We start from the raw sequence: 20,921 nt of genomic DNA, 5'->3' as shown, positions 1-20,921 counted from the left end.
TCATGTCTGAAGTTTTAACTGTCCTATTTATGTTCTGTTCCTCCATTGTATCCCTTACCTTAGCCTTAATCTGTTCTAATGCATGTATATGTTACACTATGTGTACGTATACTTATCAACATTTGAAAATTATGCTAATAATTAGTTCTGATTGCATGGCTCCTGCGACTCTTTAGTAGGTTAGTGGCTGTTCTAGATCTTGCAAAAACTTCTTCAAGAGACTGCCTTCCAAGTTCTTATTTGCTCCCATTGAATGTCCTTGACTAACTTCTGTTGCATTTTTGCCAGTAGGTTATAGATCAAATACTAGAGAAAGCAAATCTACAACGTTAACTGTGCCAGAACAGCAAAGAACAGCTCATCACCGCTCGCGATCTGTATCTCCTCACCGTGGCGACGATCAGGGCAGGCCCCGTTCCCGGTTACCAAATGTGCCATTACAGAGGTAAGATTTGTCTTGATTCTGGGATGTGTGACAACAAAATTGTTGGTGCAATGAATGGCTTGTACACATAAGAAAATATTAGTAAAAGATGTAAAATAAGAAGAAATAATGATTTGTTAAATCAGGGATGGTAGCCAAAAGTTGCCTTCAAAGTACTTTTACAGATGATGATAATGTTCATGTATGCCCTGGCCTCTGAAATGCTCATTGGGGAACTAAAGTTTCCTAAAGGGAAAGAAATTTATGGCCAAAGTACAATATTTGAAATCAATATATGATGCATTCTATTTGCTGGTTTCACTTCCAACTCTGAGGAGGCATGTGGCAATGATGAACAATGAGGAGACTTGGTATAAGGCAAATTTGGAATTATTAAAACATGTAGAAGGTTTCATTTAAAGTTAAAACTTTGAAGCATTAAAAGGCACATGATAGTAAAATATCATACACACACATATATGCACATTGATAAATATATAGCTGTATGTACAGTAGAATACTGCTTCTACTGCTTCCTTTCTTCTAATTCTGAAAAGCCATTATTTTGCCTCTCTATAAATAAGTAAAGTTGCAAATTAACATTCAGAGGTGAGCTTCAAACACTGTGTCATGATTTGTTGTTTAGATTTTGATGAAAACACTTTCCAGCAGGGTTGAAGAATGAATCAATCATCAACTTTTCACTACACCATAAAGAAAATACTCACTATTTTAAGGAGCTTACATTCTATTTTGGGAAACAAAATGAAACATAACACTCATCTGTCTTCTGGCCCTTTCATTCCCTATCCTATGTTATACTTGGGACCAAAGAGTCATAGATATAGTACTGAAAGGGAACTCAGAGATAACCTATCCTAATCTTTCTTTATTTCACAAATAAAGAAAGTAGCATCCAGAAACTTAAATGACTGGCCCAAGGCCACACAGGAAATAAATAGCAAAGGCTGAATTCAAACCAAGGACCAAGATTCCAAGATCAAGTTCCTTTCTACTGTATTTCCACTGTAGGTTGTATCTACCTCAAGAAAATATTAGCTCAGATCTAGGACCACTTCATTTTTCTCTACGTATAGTAGGCAAAAATTATATGCCAAGCTGATAATATTGTTACCTCACTACAAGGATAAGCACATCAGCCCACATGCCTGACAGTTTTCATCTGGCTACATTTAGTCTGCCCTCTGGGAAGTCTAAATATTCCAGTATAAAGGAATGAAGCAATGGAAGAAAAAAAATCAAACTATAACAAATATGAATGTTTTATATATTTCTTAGGAGTTTAGATGAAATTCATCAAGTGAGAAGGTCACGTTCTCCAACCAGACACCATGATGCCTCCCGAAGTCCAGTTGATCTCCGATCCAGAGACATGGATAGTCAGTATTTATCAGAACAAGAAAGGTACTTTATTTATCTTTTATGATCTGGTGTATCCATATACACTAAAATGTATAAATTCTTTAAACATTTGGGAGTGAAAATGTTGCCTAGCTTACAATTCTCAGAAACAACAAGAAAAATTTTATTAGAGATATTCCACTCAATATTTTCAACTATTCAGTATCCTAGAATGTAAACTTCTACAGTTATAAGAAATATTCTGCTAAACATAATGTTGGTGACTAGAAAAATAATTTACTTATTCCCTACAAAATTCTAGTTTCTGCTGCTTAAAAAATCCAAAATAGGTGGGTTTTTCATTTTGCATGAATAATAGTGAAAGTTATTTAGGAAGTAACTTAAGTCTGCAATATCGAGTATTTTGTTCTTTTGGGTCACATGTTGTTTGGAATAAAAGTGATTATTAAAAGTCAAAATATCTCTGTCCCTAATGTCAGAAAGGAAAGTTGTGTAACTACTTTATGTTGAGATTTTGAATTGTGATAATCTTGGAATGACCTTTTTATTCCATAAAAGCACTTTGGAAGCAAGAAATTAGGTTCTCTCATGCCTAAAAGGGCCATTTAGAGTCATTTCTATAGAGGCAAATTGTTACTAACAATTACACAAGTACATATTCCAGTTCATTGTATTCTCCTCTCATATGATGGCTTCCTTCCCATTCAAAATAAAATCAGCTGCTGTGAGTTAGCAATATTGTTCAGAAATCAATTTTAATTGTATTATTAAGATAGTTAAATATACTTCTTACAATAGGGAATGGTGGGGTTATTTTTGGAAGAAGAAGAAAGAGGTTTTGCACCTTTGTAGTGGTGTGAAAGGAAAACCTGTGAGGAGAGTTGCTCATTATTCCCCATGTTTTCTCACCTTCTTGCCAAATTCTTGAGAGAAACAATTCCATGTCTCTGAAGTCAGCTATGTTATGAAGTAACCAAAATGATGAGCCATTCTGCTTTGAGAAACTGTGGAATGGGGTTTATGACTTCCGTTTATCCTGTCGGAGTCAGGAGCACTTCTGACGCTCACCATTTCCCTGCAATAGCTAGGCAAAATCTAAAACTACTTCTTGGCCATGTTACCACTCTGCTCAGTTCAGACATCCGTGGAAAATATATGCCAATGTGGTGATACTAAACCTTTTTTGGGTGGAAGGGAATTAAATGTATGCACCAATGTTTAGAGTGTATAAGCATAAAGAATACACATATGCCAGATGGTTTAGGGCTATGGTCTTTCCTAGTTACAATTTTCCAGCCAATATAATTGGAGCAGATTAATTACAAGTTTTTATAATCCTTCATTTCTCTTCTTTGCCTCCCCTGCATTATTTCAGGTCAGAGATTACTAGTATAAGAAGAAAATTGAATTTAACATTGGTTAATCCTTGCTTCTTTGTTGTCAGTATTATTTCCCTAAGTTTATAGTAGAAAACAGAGAAGAAAAAAGCAAAAATCCTAAATCCAAGATGGATGTAAGAAATGAGACGGAAGCATGTGCTCTCATAGATTAGGCTGACCCAGACATAATTAACTCAGTTATAGGTATTTGTGGCTAAATTATCCGGCAAGTGAAGAAAGAAGTATAATAATTTTCTTCAGTGTGGTCTGGATTGCCTTACAACTCTGCATGATCCCCGGAATCACTTCCTTGTGTGTTGTATAAACTTCCACTAGAGGCAGTTTGGTGTTACTGGTTTTTTGTTTTGTTTTGTTTTTTATGGGATCTTGTGAGCTGACCAATTAAAAAAAAACTTTGCAAATCAAGTAATCATTGTTACAGAGATATCTCTTTCTTCTATAGATGAGAATTTGGCCACCATAAAGTATTGCTCTTTTTGCCCATTTTTCCAGGTGCATTTCTGACTTTACTTGAATATATACATTTTCCTGTTCAAGGTTTAATTAGGCAAAAAGTCCACAGGTCAGATATTTGCAATATAGTGACTTGGTTTGATCCCACAGACCATTTTCAGAATTATCTTTAAGTGAAGACTGAATATTATTGTAATTTCATTTACAGATGAAATATGTTTAGTAGCTCTTTTTACTGAGATTAAAAAATAAACAACATAACCATTATATGCTATTATTCAAAAATCATGACATAATACACCTAGACACATGTTAATTGCTAGTGGATTCCCTATGATTCTGATTTGTACATTGCACAATATACAAACATGCACTGTATATTTTGATGACAAAGAACTAAAAAATAGTTTTCCACAATTATGTAAGTCACTTGGTCTACATTAGCTTTGAGTCAATATAGATGTCAAATGGCATATTTATCAGCACATTCAAAAGAATAATTTTTTCTTTGATAGTATAAAATACTTTTATTCACTGGAATAAGCTTTTGTTGAGTGTTTAAAAAGTGTAATAATACTTTGAGCTTGTGGTGATGTTGTTAAAAAAAAGAAAGCCGGTATGTTCTGAATTTCAGAAACCTGGGGGTCCAATCTTTCTTTTTTTATTGCAAAGATCAAATTTATAAGTGCTGTAAAAAGTAATAATTCACCAAGATTAATAAAGTTAAACATAGAATCCTAGTAAATGTTCATGTTTTTTTCCACTTTGGAAACAATATTCTAAAAGATGTAAAACTAAGTGACAAGCTGATAGATTTAGAGTGTTGAAGTTGTAGTTTATGGTTTAAATTTTTAAATATTGTCATTAATTTTTTTTGGTTTAACATTCACAAGCAAATATACCAGTGCAGACTATCTGGTTTCTTCCCCTCCTTTTTTTATGTTTCCATTGACATATCATTGGCATACCCCCATGTCATTTAACGCCACATTATCTGTGTCTGTTTCACTCATCCCCCATCCTGTCTGTGCAGTGAGCTTCTTATGCTGCCCAGAGCAAAACGAGGACGAAGTGCAGAGTGCCTACATACGACCAGGTAAATACAGGGATTTGGTAACCATGGCTCTTTGTGATTAGATTCTTTATATCTTACCTCCCTCTTTATCACCTTAATTAGTATTACTGCAGACAGATAACCAATATTTCCAAACTCTACTTCATCTTGGGAGAAAACGCTTCAAATATATTCCCATTAACTTACTAGGCGGAGTGTTTTGGTTCCCATGCAATGAAAAACCAGAGACTGCTAAGACCCTATGCAAATGCTATCATATCTGCAGTAAAACATACTGAATAATCTTGTGAGATATATTGCCTTTCTAGTCACTGGAGAAATGGTATCCGATGCATGGCAATATGATTGTCTTTATGATCATCTTTTATGCTGCTTGGCTTTGGAATTTAATTTAAGAATATGTTCCTATTTTTGTTTTGTTTGTTTTCAATGAACTTGTCCTTTTCATTATTTTTCTCTTGTTCTCTTGAGTTGATAGACAAGCCATTTAAGCTCTTTGAGTTTCAGTTTCTTCATCTGGAAAATGAAGGGTCAAGTGAGTTCATCTCTAACATCTCTACCAGCTTTGAAACTCCATACTTCCACAATTCAACCTTCACTTGTGCCCCTATTGAAAGATGAGGAAATTGAGATTTAGAGAAGGAAAATAATGTTTGCCCCGAAATTAAGGTTTAGGATCTAGCACTTAATCCTTGGTGTAATAGCCATAACACAAATGATGCTAACCTCCCCCACAGATTTCCATTGAATAGAGATCCTCAAAAGTTTATTGACAGAATGTAGAGATGCAAAAATTGAATATGTCTAGAACTAGACATTGTTGGTCTTATTTATAAGAAGCCATTACAAAATCCAGTGGTGGCGTGGCTTAGTCACACAGAGGCTGGATTTTAAATTTTAAACTTTTTACTTCTAACCTCACCCTAAGTAAAGAAATACTAGCTGAATTTATTCAATCATGAGGGAGATATTTTTAAAAGGAACTCAAGATTTAACGCATAGTAGAAAAAATCCAAAAGCTGTTTTAGTCTAAAAGTTTCATGTACTCATGTGGGTCCTCTTTTTTGATAAATGATATTTTAATTAATGAAGTTTGATATTTTAATAGTAAAGATATGTTAAAAAAGCAGAAAAGTTTCAAACATGAACACTGATAAAGCTACTAATAATTTGGTATTATTAGACTAAATGCAATACTTAAAGTCTCTTTTTTCTCCATTTCTAAATTTGAAGACAAAAGCAAGTAAATTCAAAGTGCAGGGTGCTTTGACTTACAATATATTGTTACATATTTTTCAAAAAAAGTCATGGCCTTGAAAATTGTTTAAAAGTCTCTGCTACTAGACACCAGCAGTAACTTAATTTTATATTTCCTGATTTTAGCCTGTGTGTGTGTGTGTGTACATTACACACACACACACACACACACATCCCACTTAATGCCAACACGCTGTGCACTTAAAAATGGTAAATTTTGTTCATATGGAGAATCAGATTGTCATTTCCTCCTCATTATCGCTGCTGTAGAAAATACTGTAGTGAAGCCCATGTGGTCAAAAATGAAACATATCAGGAAAAAGGGAGTGGAGGGAAACCACAGGCAATATCCAGTTTTCCCTTTATTCACCATTCTGATCTTTTTTTTAATGACAGTAAAGTAACCCAGCAACATATATACTCTCAAGCTTTCAAGAACCCCATCTCTCCCTCATATTTACATTGCTGGAACTGGGAAGAAGCAAGATCATTGGTTTATGTGTTTGTGTACATGTATACACACATTTCTCTGCCCATGCACACTGTTCATAAAAGTATATATTCATGATCTACAACATGTATGTAGGAAATACATACTTAATAGAAATATATCTTTAACCAATACAAAAACATATATATGTGTGCATGTGTGTATACACATTTACATATTTGTAAAGGGCTGTGTGCCTATATTTTATTTAACTTGGGTTTCACATATAAATTTCCCTTTCCTCTTTAATCTTATCCTCTTGCCCATTTCTCTCAGCATCCTGACACACTATCTCAGTAATAGTGTAAACTCACTTTTGGATAGTACTTTTAAGTTATATTAACACCACCTTGGCAAGAAGAGATAATTAAACAAATAAAAAATCTAAATACTTTAATAACCCCTTTCATCAATGAGCAATTTACTTTCATAAATGTATTAATACTATTAAAACAATGTTAAAAGGGCATTAAATATTAATTAAAAATAAAAATAATTTATGCATTAGCCTGATTGATAGATCTATCTTTGATAATTCAAAGAAATAAATGATGCAATTAAGCCTTTAAAATAAACTAATTTTAGGGTCTTAGCACAATGATTTACTGAATTTGAACATTCAAATTCCTTTAGGTTAACTTTTGGGAAACCTGAGGGTTGGGGTTGGGAAGGGAAAGAGAAAGAAAGTTGTAAAAAATCTGTGTGAACAATATAAAAAATTATGTTAAATATTAATATTATTTCTTAGAACTCTAGTAAAAATTGCTTCACATGTATTTTTCTGTTTCCTACGTGTTTATGTGTTACCCCATTCCAGACATTCTGTTAGGCATTATAAAACTTTATCATCCAAGATGCCTTTAATAGAGAATGGCACTCATTGGAATATTCACAGGTAAGAGACATAACAGCGGTTCCACTCTTTTGCACAAGCCCTCTAAACAAGGAAATTTAAATTCTAATAAGACTATAATATAATCCATTAAAATGATCTATTAAAATTGTATCCATAAAATAAACATATAACAGGTTAAACCAGAATTACATTAAAAAGATATACAGCTGGGACTGACTAGAAGCATTCTGTAACGAAAATCTACCTAAGTATCCAAATCCTAGTTGCCTTTTTTTCTTTTCTGTCATTTATTTGGTGTGTTTGTGTCATGTTTTTGTTCCTGAATATGGGACTGAATTTTATTTTTTTTCCTTTTTAATAATCTGAATTTATGAACCTCAGCTCTGTCTGCATGTGCTAAGATCCAATCAATGGTTAGACAGGATATTTCTCTTCTTGATGATTGCCTTAATGCACAAGAATTGAGATTTCCTGATGAAATATTGGATAAAAGAAAGTGGAAGTGTCTTCTTCCATGTCTAGTCCAATGTGATTTGGTAGACCAAAATAGTTCTAGTTCAGTTGTAAAATTATTACTCCTCTGATGTCCTTCATTTTGTTTTGGTGTGGCATTGTTTATTAGTAATGAAGTCATAGACATTTTGTCTTAGTGCTTCCTGTTGTGAATTTTCCATGAGGAGGTATCGTTTATTCCCATTTTCAGTCTGAGAAACTTTTTTTAAAACTATTATGCCAAACAGTCAAGCATAATCTTTGTTTAGTTTTATTTTCTAAACAAACTTTTGCACTGTCATCCAGTCAGCTCTTTTACATCTTTATTAATTGAATCATGATGATTCTACATCTTATATGAAGAGAACATTATTTTATGATTTCATATCTAACATGGTATTCTTTTCTTTGTTTTCTTTTTTTCTTTCTCTTCTACCATTGGATGCAATGCACTGGCACTAGTGAACTACAGCCCTCCCTTGACAGGGCTAGGAGTGCTAGTACCAACTGCTTGAGACCAGATACTAGTTTGCATTCACCAGAACGAGAAAGGTATAAAATAAAGACTTTTTTTCTTTTCTTGTCATCTGTACTGGAGATTTTAAAATCAGTTGATTTTGTTCAAAGTGAAGCTTTTACATGTCTGTTTACTCATGTCTGCTTTGATACCTGTCAACACTTCTCCATTCCATATATGCAGAGATATATGTAGGAGTGCCAATACATATATTTCTCTACAGATGTCACCGCAAAAAATGGTGTGATGTAATTTGTAAATGCTTCTGCCTGCTGCTTCCCTTTTTCATTTCAATCCAGTGGTTTCATTTACAGTGACACTCAGGGAGCCTTCATTATGCTGATACCATGGCTGGGCACAATAAGTTATCTGAAGACATCCTCCCTGGCCTGTTACAGCCATTGTCAGAGCAATATAGAATATTTGACTGATAGCCTATTCATTAATTGAGAACTGTGACATTGAAGATAAAAATCCAGAAACAAAGCCCTTGATTTTTAAGATACCTTTCGTGTACTTATATGTTCATCTTCCGCTAACTCATCAACTACAACTTGAGCTTGTAATAGATCACAAACCTAGGTATAGGTTTTCTGAAAAATATTATGTGAATACATTTTTTCAGATTTGATTTTTTTGCTAAAATGTTTACTTGGCCAAATAGTAAATTAGGTTTTTCTGAACACAGTCAGTATTTTTTTTATGAGATAGTTTATGTCAACTATAAATAGCCAACTTTCCATACTGGGAAGTAAACCCCAATGTTTTATTGAACTTGATATTGAGTTTTGCCAATTTTATTATGCATAAAAATTCATGAAGCAACCACTGATTGGGGGTTGTAGGGTTGAAGTGGATTGGAGCAGTAGTACATGAGATTTGAATAACTAGGTTATGATAATTGAGAGACAAACAGTGTGGATATTGACATCTTTTGGTATGAGGGTAGGATTTGCGGAGGAGATGATGACAATAAGCCAGGTGCTAAATTCCTTGAGAAAAGAGAAAGAGTGAACTGAGGAGGGCCCATACAATAAGAACCATGATCTTAATTGGGTGGTAAAATTGACTTAGAACAAAGGAGACAGTTCTAACTAATGGGGGTAAAGAAAGAATCTAGAAGTGGCAATGCGGAGCAAGGAGTATTCTGACATCAGGACCAGTGTGTCTAGGTGTTTGAGAGAAGTTGCACTGTGAGAGAAGATGACCAGGAATGCAGTGTCATTAGGAAGGAGCCAGGTCTAAGTGAGAGCTAGTAGATGAAAGTACTATGAGAGAAAGAGGTCAGGATGAAGGAGAGTTTGATCATTGTGGAATCAATATTACAGAGAGCATAATAGAAGGGGTGGGCTGGGTTGGAAGGAACATGGGTGGGAGAAAACTGAGAGTGAAGGAGGTGAGAGAACAGAAGGTAGGGATTGAATATAGCTTGTTCATAAGCGACTGGTGATTAATATTGAAATAGGGAGCAAAACAAGTAGTGAGAAGTTATTAGCCATAAGGGTAGTTGTGAATGAAGAATAAATTAATTCATAGTCAAGGGATGTTGTTGCAAGGCAAGGGCCTTATATAATAGTACTTGGTATACCCATAGTACTTGGTAACTCTCTCCTGTGTATGTGTGTGTGTGTGTGTGTGCATGTGTGTTAAGGAGAGGAGTGCTTCAGTGGTCTCTACTCATGAAAGAGGATATTGGGCCCTTCCTTTTCTTCAGGATACCAGGAGAAGGACAGCGGGTGACAATGGTAGAACTAGGTTCTCCCTGTCTTGGAAGAAGATGTTGCTCAACCAAGCCAGGGGGGAGGATGACATGAAGAAACTGAGGCCCAGACTAGTGAAGCGACTTGTCCAGAAAAGTGCTAATAAGGAGAACATAGATTCAAACCCAGTTTCTCTGGGGAATGAGATACAGAGTCATCAAGGGTAGATCAGAATGATTGTAAAACAATGACAGCCTAGCTGAGGTTATGCTCCATAAATTTCACTTTATAATGCTCTCATCATCTCAGCATCCTGGGAGAAAGAGAGTTAGAAGTTGAGAAATAGGTGGGAAGTTAACCAAGCTTATAGATTAGCAGGCAGGAAGTATCTGAAGATCACAGACTGCAGGAGCCTGAATTCTGGACTTGTGGCCACTGAAATGGTATATTCAAAGATGGTAGAGTAAGGGAAATGCACAGGTAAAATAAAGATACTTCAAGTTAGGGGATTATTATTTGGGGAATGCTGTAGAGACCAGTTTAGTATTAGTGATGGAATACGAGAGATTAAAAACACAAAGTTGTGATCAGATAATGTGATCTCATATTTTAAGATCTTGGCAGGATGGGTGGAATAGTACAATTAAAAAAGATGATGAGGAGTGGCTTCATCAGTGTATAACCAAAGTGTTATAGAAAAGGAACTTTATAGATTTGCATCATATGAATATTAAAATCTGGGTCTATGTTGTCACAGGATAATAACAAGAAAGCTGTGAGCTAGACAATAAACTCAGAAAAAGATACGATGATGACCTAAAAGCTGGATGATAATATCCGAGAGGCATAGGGATTTATAAGCAGATTAAATTCAGAAGGGAAAAGATGGAAAGGATAGAAATGGAGGAATAGTCTGGAAATGACAGGGAGACAGAAATGTTATGCTATCCTAGCATTACCTTCTGGTCCTTTGAACCATAGAGGTGGAACAAATGGTCTTGGGAGAGTGAGTTACAATAGATGCAGTATCCTCAGAGAAAGTCTAGGTTTCACTCAAAATGAGTCAAAAGGAATGCTGGTTAAAAAGTCAAGGAGGTAGGGAGATGGTTGAGAACAAAATGGAGATCTGAAAGGGGATCTATAACATGGATTTAGGGGAAGAGCAAACCAGACTTGAATGGGTCAGAAAAGCTGTTTACAAGAAGATTCAGGAGCCAAGAATCATGGGTATTCAATTTGAATATAATGAAAGATTGGAACTGATAACCCAATGCAGCAGGAAATGGATTAGTGTGGTCTACTACACAGGAAAACAAAGGATTTGCATCAGAGTTGGAAATCAACTTTGAAATGATGTTTTTAAGGATATATACATGAAATCTTATTTCTGTTGGTTTCCTATAAATAATAATAGCAATATTTATGTCCCAGGTTTCTAGGCAAGGAATACTGAGATGGATGATTGACTGAGACCTGCATGAAATGTTGTGGTTTAGTCATTTTTTCAGACTCTTCATAGCACCTTTTGGGGTTTTCTTGGCAAAAATACTAAAATGGTTTGCCATTTCCTCCCCTTTGCTCATTTTAAAGATGAGGAGACCGAGATAAATAAGGTTAAGTGAGGCTGCATTTGAACTCAGTTCTTCCTGACTCCAGTCCTGGCACTCTATCCACTGCACCATCTGCCCCTGTATGAGATATCAATACTCAGTTCTTCTTTATACTTTTGCATTAAAAACAGACCCATTTTGATACAAAAACTAGGTCATATAAGACGGACCAGTAAATTTGTTATAAGGAAAAAACCAAATCATTTAGTTACTGAGGAGATTGTACAGTAGATAGAGCATTGATTCTCAAAGTCAGAACATGCGGTTTCAAATTCTGTGGATGATTTTTATTACCTTTGTGACCTTTGCGAAGTCACAGCTTCATTGGCCCTTGATTTCCTCTTCTGTAAAATGGATAAGTTAAACCAGATGATCCTTCCTGATTGAGACTTATCATATACATATATATGTTATCATTTATAATTATAATTGTAATTTAAATATAAACTGTGATTACATTTAAATGGTGCTCACTGTTATCTATAGTTGTTGGAATACACTTAAGAACTCTAGATACATTTTGAGGAGTTACTTTTAGGAATAAATGAACTTCAGGAAGTTCAAGGGTATTTTTCTTTAAATTTTCTGGGTCCTTAAATGAAACATTCAATTGAGAGTTAACTTTTCAGAGTTCTTTCACATCTATTATGTAATTTTACCTACACATGAGATCATATGAAGTAAATAGAGCAGGGTGCATTATCTTTATTCAACAGATGAGAAAACCAGTTTAAAAAAAGGTCTCATAGCTAGTTAATGTGAAAGACAGGACTGCAACTCAGATGTTTTGACACTAAGCCCCGTGTTCTTTCCACAGAATCATAATGCCTATAGTTCCTTCTGATTTTCTTGGGTATAAATGTCCATAGGACACCAGTCAATACATTAAAAATGAAGCTTAGTTAAGCAAACTCTTATAATGAACCTCAAAAAACAAAGAAGTAATCATTATAATTAATGTTAAAATAATCCTCTTTTACCTCAAGTAGAACTCTTATTATTTAACCTGATCCTCTTTATTGCATAAAATCATGTAATCTCATAGCTTTAGAAATGAACAAATCTCTGATTGAGTGCTATCTAGACCAGTGGTGCCAAACTCAAACTGACACAGGGTTCACTAATTACTACATAATGATCTTTGTGGAGCTGCTTGTTGACTTAGTTTTAAAATATATAGTTACCTGTATTTTAATGTATTTTTAATTTATTGTTTTAAATATTTCCCAATTACATTTTAATCTGGTTTAGCCTACAGTCAGAAATGTCTGACACTTCTCATTGAGACCAATGTCCTCAGCTTAAAGGAGAGGAAACTAAAAACCAAAAAGAGGTTAAATGAATTACGTAATGTGAAATTGCCCAGAAGACATCAGCATAGGATCTGAACTCAGGTCCCCTAGGTTACACATTCAGGATACTTTCCATAAACCATGCTATCTCTCTAGGCCATGTTAAAGAAACATTGAATTAGTATGGTAGTTCCTATCTGAAAACAGAGGAACTATTGGTCTATTTTCTCAGGATAGAAGCAATTAACTTAGTTTAGGTTTTCTTTCTTTTTTCTATATGGACCATTGCTGTTCAGATTTTTTTTAACATAATTGATTTTAAAGACACTAAGACATATTTACTTTCTGGAAAGGTTTTTGTCTAATGCTTTGATTCTTAAAAGTATTTGGATATTCACTGTTCTTAAAAAGCCCTACAAAACTTTCCCTTTACATATATAATAGGTACATAGTTCTATGACCACCCCTAGTGGTAGTTCCTCCCACTTCTCACTTGGGTGTGTGCATGCCTACTTATTGTCCAAACTGGCTAATTCACTGGTAGATCTAGGTTCCCAGGGAAAAACTATAACCAAGCAGTTAAATTTATGTTCTGTCAAGGAGCTAGGGTAAATTCTTTTAAGAGGAAATGAACTTAACACTCTAGTATTTGAACTACCACCAGTGTATTTCTAGCTACACAGTCACTCACAATAATGACACTTTTAGATCTTAAACATAATAGTTTACTTAGCAATGAGGTAAATAATAATAATAATATTACATGGCCTTACATTATAATTATAAATGTATCACAATTCACATATAAACCTGGGCCATACCACAGATACCTTTAAAACAGTTTCACAAGGTTGTCAAGGAGGCGCATGAATGAGGAAAACCCACATGCTCAGGTTAACTCACAGCTCTGGAGATGTAAACTTCTGTAAACTCCATCTCACGGGCTTTCCTAAAAAGATGCTGTATATAGCTTCTTTGTGAGTGCTTCCATTGTTAAGCTGAGTGCATATTCACGCTGTATTTGACTAACACTCTGCAGGTTGATCATGCCATCTCAGTCAGACTGGTCAATGGACTGACTGACTGGCTTCCCTTATTCTCTGCCTTCAGTATGTCCTCTGTTCTATTAGATATACTCTTTGAAAACAAGTATAGAACCCATCATTTCCAGCTTTCAGTTTAGCGGATACAGTTTTAAAATTTGTTCTTTCATCCATCCATCCTTTCTTCTCTCTCTCTCTCTCTCTCCGTCTCTCTCTCTCTCTCTCAGTTTGTCCAATAAAAATGTACCATTATATTTCTCTATATTGCCCTAGTATATAACATCTTATTACATTCAAAACTCAGCAACTGTTTGCCCCATAACTGCCAAACCAACTCATAATAACTACTTAACTGCTTTTAGAATAATAATTAGTCTCAGGACATTAAGCAAACTTGATTCAATAATGTTTTATGATATATCACTCATATATATACTTTTTTATATGTTTCCATGTTTTGTTGCTGTTGTTGCTGTTCAGTGATTTCAGTCATGTCCAACACTTTGTGACCACATTTGGGGTCTTCTTGACAAAGATACTAGAACGGTTTATGCTTCCTTCTCCAGCTCACTTTACAGATAAGGAAACTGAGGCATACAGGTTTAAGTAACTTGCTCAGCGTCACACAGCTAGTAAGTATATCAGGCCAGATTTGAATTCATGAAAATGAGTCTCCCTGATTTCAGGCTTGGCACCCTATACACTTCATAACACATACATATATGTATGTATGTATGTATATATGTATGTATGTATATTTGGTTTGAAGCTATGATTTTGTCATAAGGGACTCTTTGTGGAAACTCCTCTCACTGAGGCAGATCAACAACTTACATGTAACACATGGTCTTACGTGGAGAGTTGCCCAAAGTAATGAAGTGTTAAGTGACTGTCGGAGCAGTACATGTCAGAGTTGGAATGTGAACCCAGGTCTCCCCGCAGTGATGGATTAGCTCAGCATGACATGGGTTCAATCCTTATCTCTGATACATACTGGCTAGATGACCTTAGGGAAGACAGTTAACTTCTCAATGCTCCTGCATTCTAATAATATGTTTCAGGATAGCTAGTGATTTTCACTGGTAGAGGGAGTTTCTTCACCTGGAGTTTTGCCAACCTGAAGAAATCACAGAAATAGACCGATATAGCTCATTTGTATTCATCTAGTTCTATGATATTATCAGTGTAAAGAAACATCTAATGAGGAAACTTCCTCTACAAATCAAATGGGAAATTGTTCTGCCATTTGAAAATGTAATTTTTAAGATGATGATCTGGAAATGTGTGGAAGCATATATGATATTCCATGTACATAGTGAAATAATGTAAAAGTGATTTATTGGTCTAAACCTGTGATTTATTTAGTATAGAAATGTTCTGGTGAAGAAATTCCCTCTACTAATGCAGTCCAGCAAGCTTCCTGCAACATATACGTGTAAATAACAGCAATATAACAGCAACGTATAGGTATATGTAACAGCAATAATAGTATATATGTGAATATTTATATACACATATATTTATATTATGGGCAGCGAAGTAGTACAGGGGACAGAGGAACTGGTCCTTGAGGCAGGAAGACTGAATTCAAATCCAGCTCTGGACACTTAATTAGAAGTATGATCCTGGGCAAGTCACTTAACCCAGTTTGCCTCAGTTTTCTCATCTGTAAAATGAGCTGGAAAAGGCAATGAAAAACCAGTCTAGTATCTTTGCCAAGAAAACTCCAAATGGGGTCATGGAGAATCAGACATGACTGGAAAAGATACTGATTGCCATTTCCTTCAAGAGCTTATTCAAGACACTAGCTCTGGGACCCTAAACAAATGCCTCTACCTCTCTGGGCTTCAGTTCCTTTATCTATAAAATGAATGAGGTTGGATTTGAGAATCTATTCCTACTTCCATGATCTTACAATCCTAGAGAGTTGAGATAATTATTAAAGGTCCATCAGCACCCTCACCACAAAAGCCACATCTGGAATGTAATTCCAGGGATACTGAAACTGCTCATCATTTAAGGTTCCTGCACCCAATACATAGCTATGTTTTACCATCTCATTGTTAGGGTTTAGTCTTGAATTTTATGCAAGAGTCCCAGGGGTAGAATTTATTCAGTCACATGTAGCATTTGTCCTAGATTCATATCCCACAGCCATAAATAAAGCTGCTCATTGCTCCTACTCTATGGACCCTCGATTTTACCCAAACCACAGGCCAGTAACTTATTAGTCCTCAGGGTCAACACTAGAGATGAGAAATTATTCTGACTGTCATTGGGTGACATTTGCTGAGGGAAGGAGAAAGGGAGAAAAATATGGGGGAGAGAAGGAAGAGAACAGAAAGCAGAAAGGCAAAGGAGATATGAATATAAAGGGCATGACATAGTATTGATTAGCTGTGCACATCTCGTTCAGGCATGAAATTGTATTTAAACATATATTTTTTTGTGATCAAACTCATGCGAAAAAACTCTTTTGATTCTCTGATATATATTTTCTTTGGCTGATCTTTGTACACTGAATTTGGTACCTAACTTTATTTTTCTTTCCCATACTTGATTTTGATATATAATGTATTTTAACTTCACTGTTAGTATTTCCTAGAAATGGTCATATATTTGTTTTAAAAAATAATGATTTCTATTGCACATATAATTGGAACTGGCCTTCTCTTCTTAATACTTTTCTCTTGCCACTAGATGGCAAAACCAACACCATTTCCAGAGATCCAATACTGTAACCAGGGACAGAAATGTGTCATTGAGGAGAAGTAGAGAGCTCAAGGGACCAGAAGAGAAAAGGAAAGAAGAGGGGAGTCAGGGAGGAGGGATGGAGGTAGGGGGAGAGACAAAAAGGAAAGGAAAAGGCTGGAGAAATAAAGGAATTGAATGAATTGAAATCATCATATCACAATAGCTTTAAGTGTTTTTCTTCTACATAAGCTAAATGGGAAAGAATAAAAATTTCAAAAGAAGAATTTTTTTTTAAAAAGCAAGTCTTAATTCTTAGATATGATAGTTTCAGTCTTGCTAAGCACAAATAAGCATGTTTAATAAAAAATACTTCTCTTGTTTTGATATCTTTTGACATTTTTATATTGAAATAAATGGCATATTTTATGCACAAAATTGATTAAAATTTAGCATTTTTCTCAGTATTCAGTATATAAGAAAAATGAAGGAAATTGCTGCCTAATTGCATGTATATCAGCATATCGAAGGACTTTGAGTGCACAGTAACATTTATTATGCTTTATTTAATCCTCGTATTAGAAAAATTACATTTTAACAGCATGCATCCCAACACATTTATTAAACATTCAAATTCTCTTCCTAGCTCTCCATGGTCCATAATTTTGATGTTTTCCTTTTTTTTCTTTCTTTAACCAATACATGGCCTGGAATTTTGCCTCAAGAAGCAAAATTATTCATGATGACATCAAGATAAAATGATTTTGTTGATATAATAAAAATCATGTTGATAACATTTCTATATAAGCTAAACTTGTTATTTTAGGCCATATTTCAGCTTCTGCAACATTGGAGATACCTTTTAATGAGAGAAACATCAAAGGGTATAACAGATCTGTAAAGTTCTGACAATAATGTTTCATTCCTATTCTTTACATACATTATGGAAGCCAACAGAGAAGGCAAACCCTTAGTAAGCTTAACTTTCTTTAGACAATGTTTAGCAAACATTAAATTATCATGTATATGTAACATATTTTAGAAGGCTATAAGTTTAGAATGTATAACTACTGAAAAACTTAAATGCTATTAGCATACATTAAATTTAATAAGACATCTTTCTCTATTATCTCTTCCATTAACTTCCTGTTCCAATCTAACAAGTATTCATTGAGTGCCTACTATGTGCCAGGCATTGGAGTAAGCACTGAGGGTATAAATGACAAAAATGAATGATTCTTGCCCTCTCGAAGCTTACATTGTCCTAGCATCCTCTAGTCCAAACTCTTTCATTTTGCAGTTGAGAAAACTAAGGACCAAAGAGTTCATTTGACTTCAGCAAGGTCACATGAGTAACCAGAGTGGCAGAGTTAGTTAGGCAAAACACCAAGCTCTCCATTTTCCTTCCCCAAATTAATAAAAAAAAATTCTCCCTCATTATGTTAAAAAAGATCTATATGTATTTGAGGTAAGTAGACTGTTAATGACACAGGTCCCTAAGTGACTATCAGAGCTGCATGCCCAGGACTAGCAATTATGTATAGGAAGGAGAGTGATTGATAGTTTCTTGTATTTCTGAGTAGTTCATAGCTCTTAGTCATGCTCCCAAATGAGCCTTTTTCACTGCCATAAAGTCAGATTTATAGCTGTAATTGACCTTAGAGAGCATTTAATCCAGTGTCCTCATTTTACAGATGAAGAAACTGATGTCCAGATAAGTTAATTGACTTCCTGGAGCCATAGAGGTAGCAAGTGATCCAACTGGGATCTGAACCTAGGGCATCTGACACCAGAGTCAATGTACTTTCCTGTATTTTTCTTTATACTAACATTCAAGAAGGAGGGCATACCTCACTCTGATGGTGTGTCCTAATCCATTTTGGAGATATGCTATCTCCAAAATGGATTAGGAATATATATGTATCTTTGGCTCATCAAAATGTATAATATGGATAGTGGAGTTTTGGGGCTGAAAGGAACATTTAAAATCAAAGTTGTAGACCCGCGTTTTTCAAGTGAAGAAATTTAAGACCAAAGTCACAGAGTTAGTTACTGGACAAACAAGGACTAAAATCAGATGTCCTGATTCTCAGCCTTGGGGGTCTTTCCACTAGCACTTCACCTAACCCATTCAGTTTCACAGAGTATATATATTTAGAAAAATTAAAATGTTCTACAGAATTGAAATGCAAAGAACTTCTATGTTGTGTTGGGCTCCATATCACACGTTTAAATCCATCTCTGATAGGAAATTGGTTCTTCAAAGTATATGGGACTCCAGTATACATCAGAAAAAAAGATCTCATTCTGCCTTCTCATAAGAGTTGAAGGGAATTCATAAAACTATTGTTTTCCTTTAAACTATTCTATTATAGGATTTTGAAGTTTAATCTATGTACTAAATTTCTTTTAAAATTAATATCAACAAAAGAAAAACAACCAAGAATAACATTCCTTAAAAATCATATCAAGTTTTTTCCCAAGTAAAACTTTTGGAGCATTTACATTTAAAAATGTTGAAATAAGTTGCAGATTTTAATTATTTTTATTGTATTATGTAATGATTAATTTATTCCAAATGTTGTATCCATTTTAGAATACATATACATTTTAAATGTATAATTATGAAGGTAGGAAAAAGCATTTTGCCTTTTGATGATACTTTTCCAGCCCAATATTCCATATATCTTTTATTTTAGGAAATACTAAATATGCTGTTTTTTTTCCTGTCTTGGTTCATTGGACAAACAGGGGTAGATGGTCCCCCTCTCTAGATAGGCGAAGACCTACTAGTCCCAGGATTCAAATCCAGCATGCATCTCCTGAGGATGACAGGTACTAGTCAATTCCTCCTAATGGAAAAGTCACCTACAAAATTTGTATGCCACCAGATTGAATATATTGGAAATCAGCTCATTACATGCTTACTGCCAGGAGCTCAGAGGAAATCCTTGTGATTCCATCCCTGACTGCTTCCCATTATTATACAGCACCTCAGAATGCTCACTTAACCCAGGTGGGCATTAAGTGACACAATCCAGAATACCATGATCTCAAATGAACCATGTTTTTTTTTATTTTGATTCAAAGTATTTTGATATTAATTTCAATCTTAAAACAATCTTAAAAAACATCCATGTGTGTCCTTGGGTGCTTTATAATACCTTAATTTCTGCTGCAGAGTCTATTTCTTTTATTCTTCAGCAGTGAATCAATCTCAATCATCTCATTTCTCAGAATTATTGCGGATGAGTCTGGTATGCGAAAGAGAGAGTCTCTGTGGCACATACCATGCAATAGTTGGGAGTGACATATTTCACATTTTCATTTTTTAAGTCAAATATTACACAGGGTCAATTTTGAGGGCAAGCTTGGTTTGACAAAACAATGCCATTCATTTTTTCTGCTGATGCCCACAGGTCACAACATCTTCCATTGCTTCCAGTCTTAGTTTTGTTATCCTTTTGCAATCCATTTTTGGACCTCTTGTGCTATTTTTAATATGCATTGAGTTAAATATTGCTGATAGTTTGTCTTATATAATGTCAGACTTTTTTCTTTTTAGTATTGGCAAAAATTTAGTCAATTCTTAAAATTTGAATCAAAAATCAAATCTTACTTTTAACTGAATTTGATTTACGAATGCTTATGAGTGTGTATTTCCTGCCAAGAATTATTATTCATCATTTTGTGTTTGATTTGTGTGATTTTAGGGATTTCTGTTATCAATAAACTTTCCTTTGAGATACCAATCAGAAAAGTTAAGATATGAATAAGAGAGGAAGGAGGAGATGATATAGCCTTTTTTGGTTTCTAAAATGGAGAAAGAGCAACAAAGAATTTTTTTAAAAAAAACAGCTCAATTATACCCACATGTTTATTTCAACTGTAATTAATCCAGTTAATAAATATGCAAAGTTAATTTTGTCATCATTCACTTTCTGAAGAAACTTATAATTTTAGATACTTTGAGACTCTGGGTTAACTTATCTTCAAATGTTTAAGAAATATTCAATCTTTTCTTTCCCTTTGAAAATGCTTTCTGAAGCAAATGCTTCAAAAAGAAAAACTTAATGTGTATGGATATTTCCACTATTAATCAATCAATCCACAAGCAGTACATAGTGCAGTGAATACAGTGCTGGACCCGGAATCAAGAAGGCCTGAGTTCAAATCCGGCTTCAGACATTTGCTAGTTGAGTGACCCTGGGCAAGTCATTTAACCTCTGTTTGCCTCA

General features: G+C 34.6%; 1 protein-coding gene across 14 annotated transcripts in view; it reads left to right on the top strand.

Annotated features, from left to right (window-relative positions):
• Positions 1 to 20,921, top strand: part of RIMS1 (regulating synaptic membrane exocytosis 1) — a 425,786-nt gene that overhangs the window by 220,108 nt on the left and 184,757 nt on the right. For 5 of the 14 annotated variants that reach the window (XM_036766394.1, XM_036766391.1, XM_036766387.1 and 2 more), the window contains 4 exons: positions 289 to 445; positions 1,724 to 1,849; positions 4,694 to 4,756; positions 8,293 to 8,382. In XM_036766394.1, the coding sequence (XP_036622289.1) occupies positions 289 to 445; positions 1,724 to 1,849; positions 4,694 to 4,756; positions 8,293 to 8,382 (436 nt within the window). Of the gene's footprint in view, positions 1 to 288; positions 446 to 1,723; positions 1,850 to 4,693; positions 4,757 to 8,292; positions 8,383 to 19,434; positions 19,519 to 20,921 lie in introns of all 14 variants that reach the window. The other 9 variants (XM_036766395.1, XM_036766392.1, XM_036766388.1 and 6 more) reach the window with 5 other exon arrangements.

The sequence above is a fragment of the Trichosurus vulpecula genome, chromosome 7 (genome assembly GCF_011100635.1).
Source record: "Trichosurus vulpecula isolate mTriVul1 chromosome 7, mTriVul1.pri, whole genome shotgun sequence".
NCBI lineage: Eukaryota > Metazoa > Chordata > Mammalia > Diprotodontia > Phalangeridae > Trichosurus > Trichosurus vulpecula.
The sequence above is the reverse complement of the archived record's forward strand: the minus strand, read 5'-3'. Positions and strand labels throughout refer to the sequence as shown.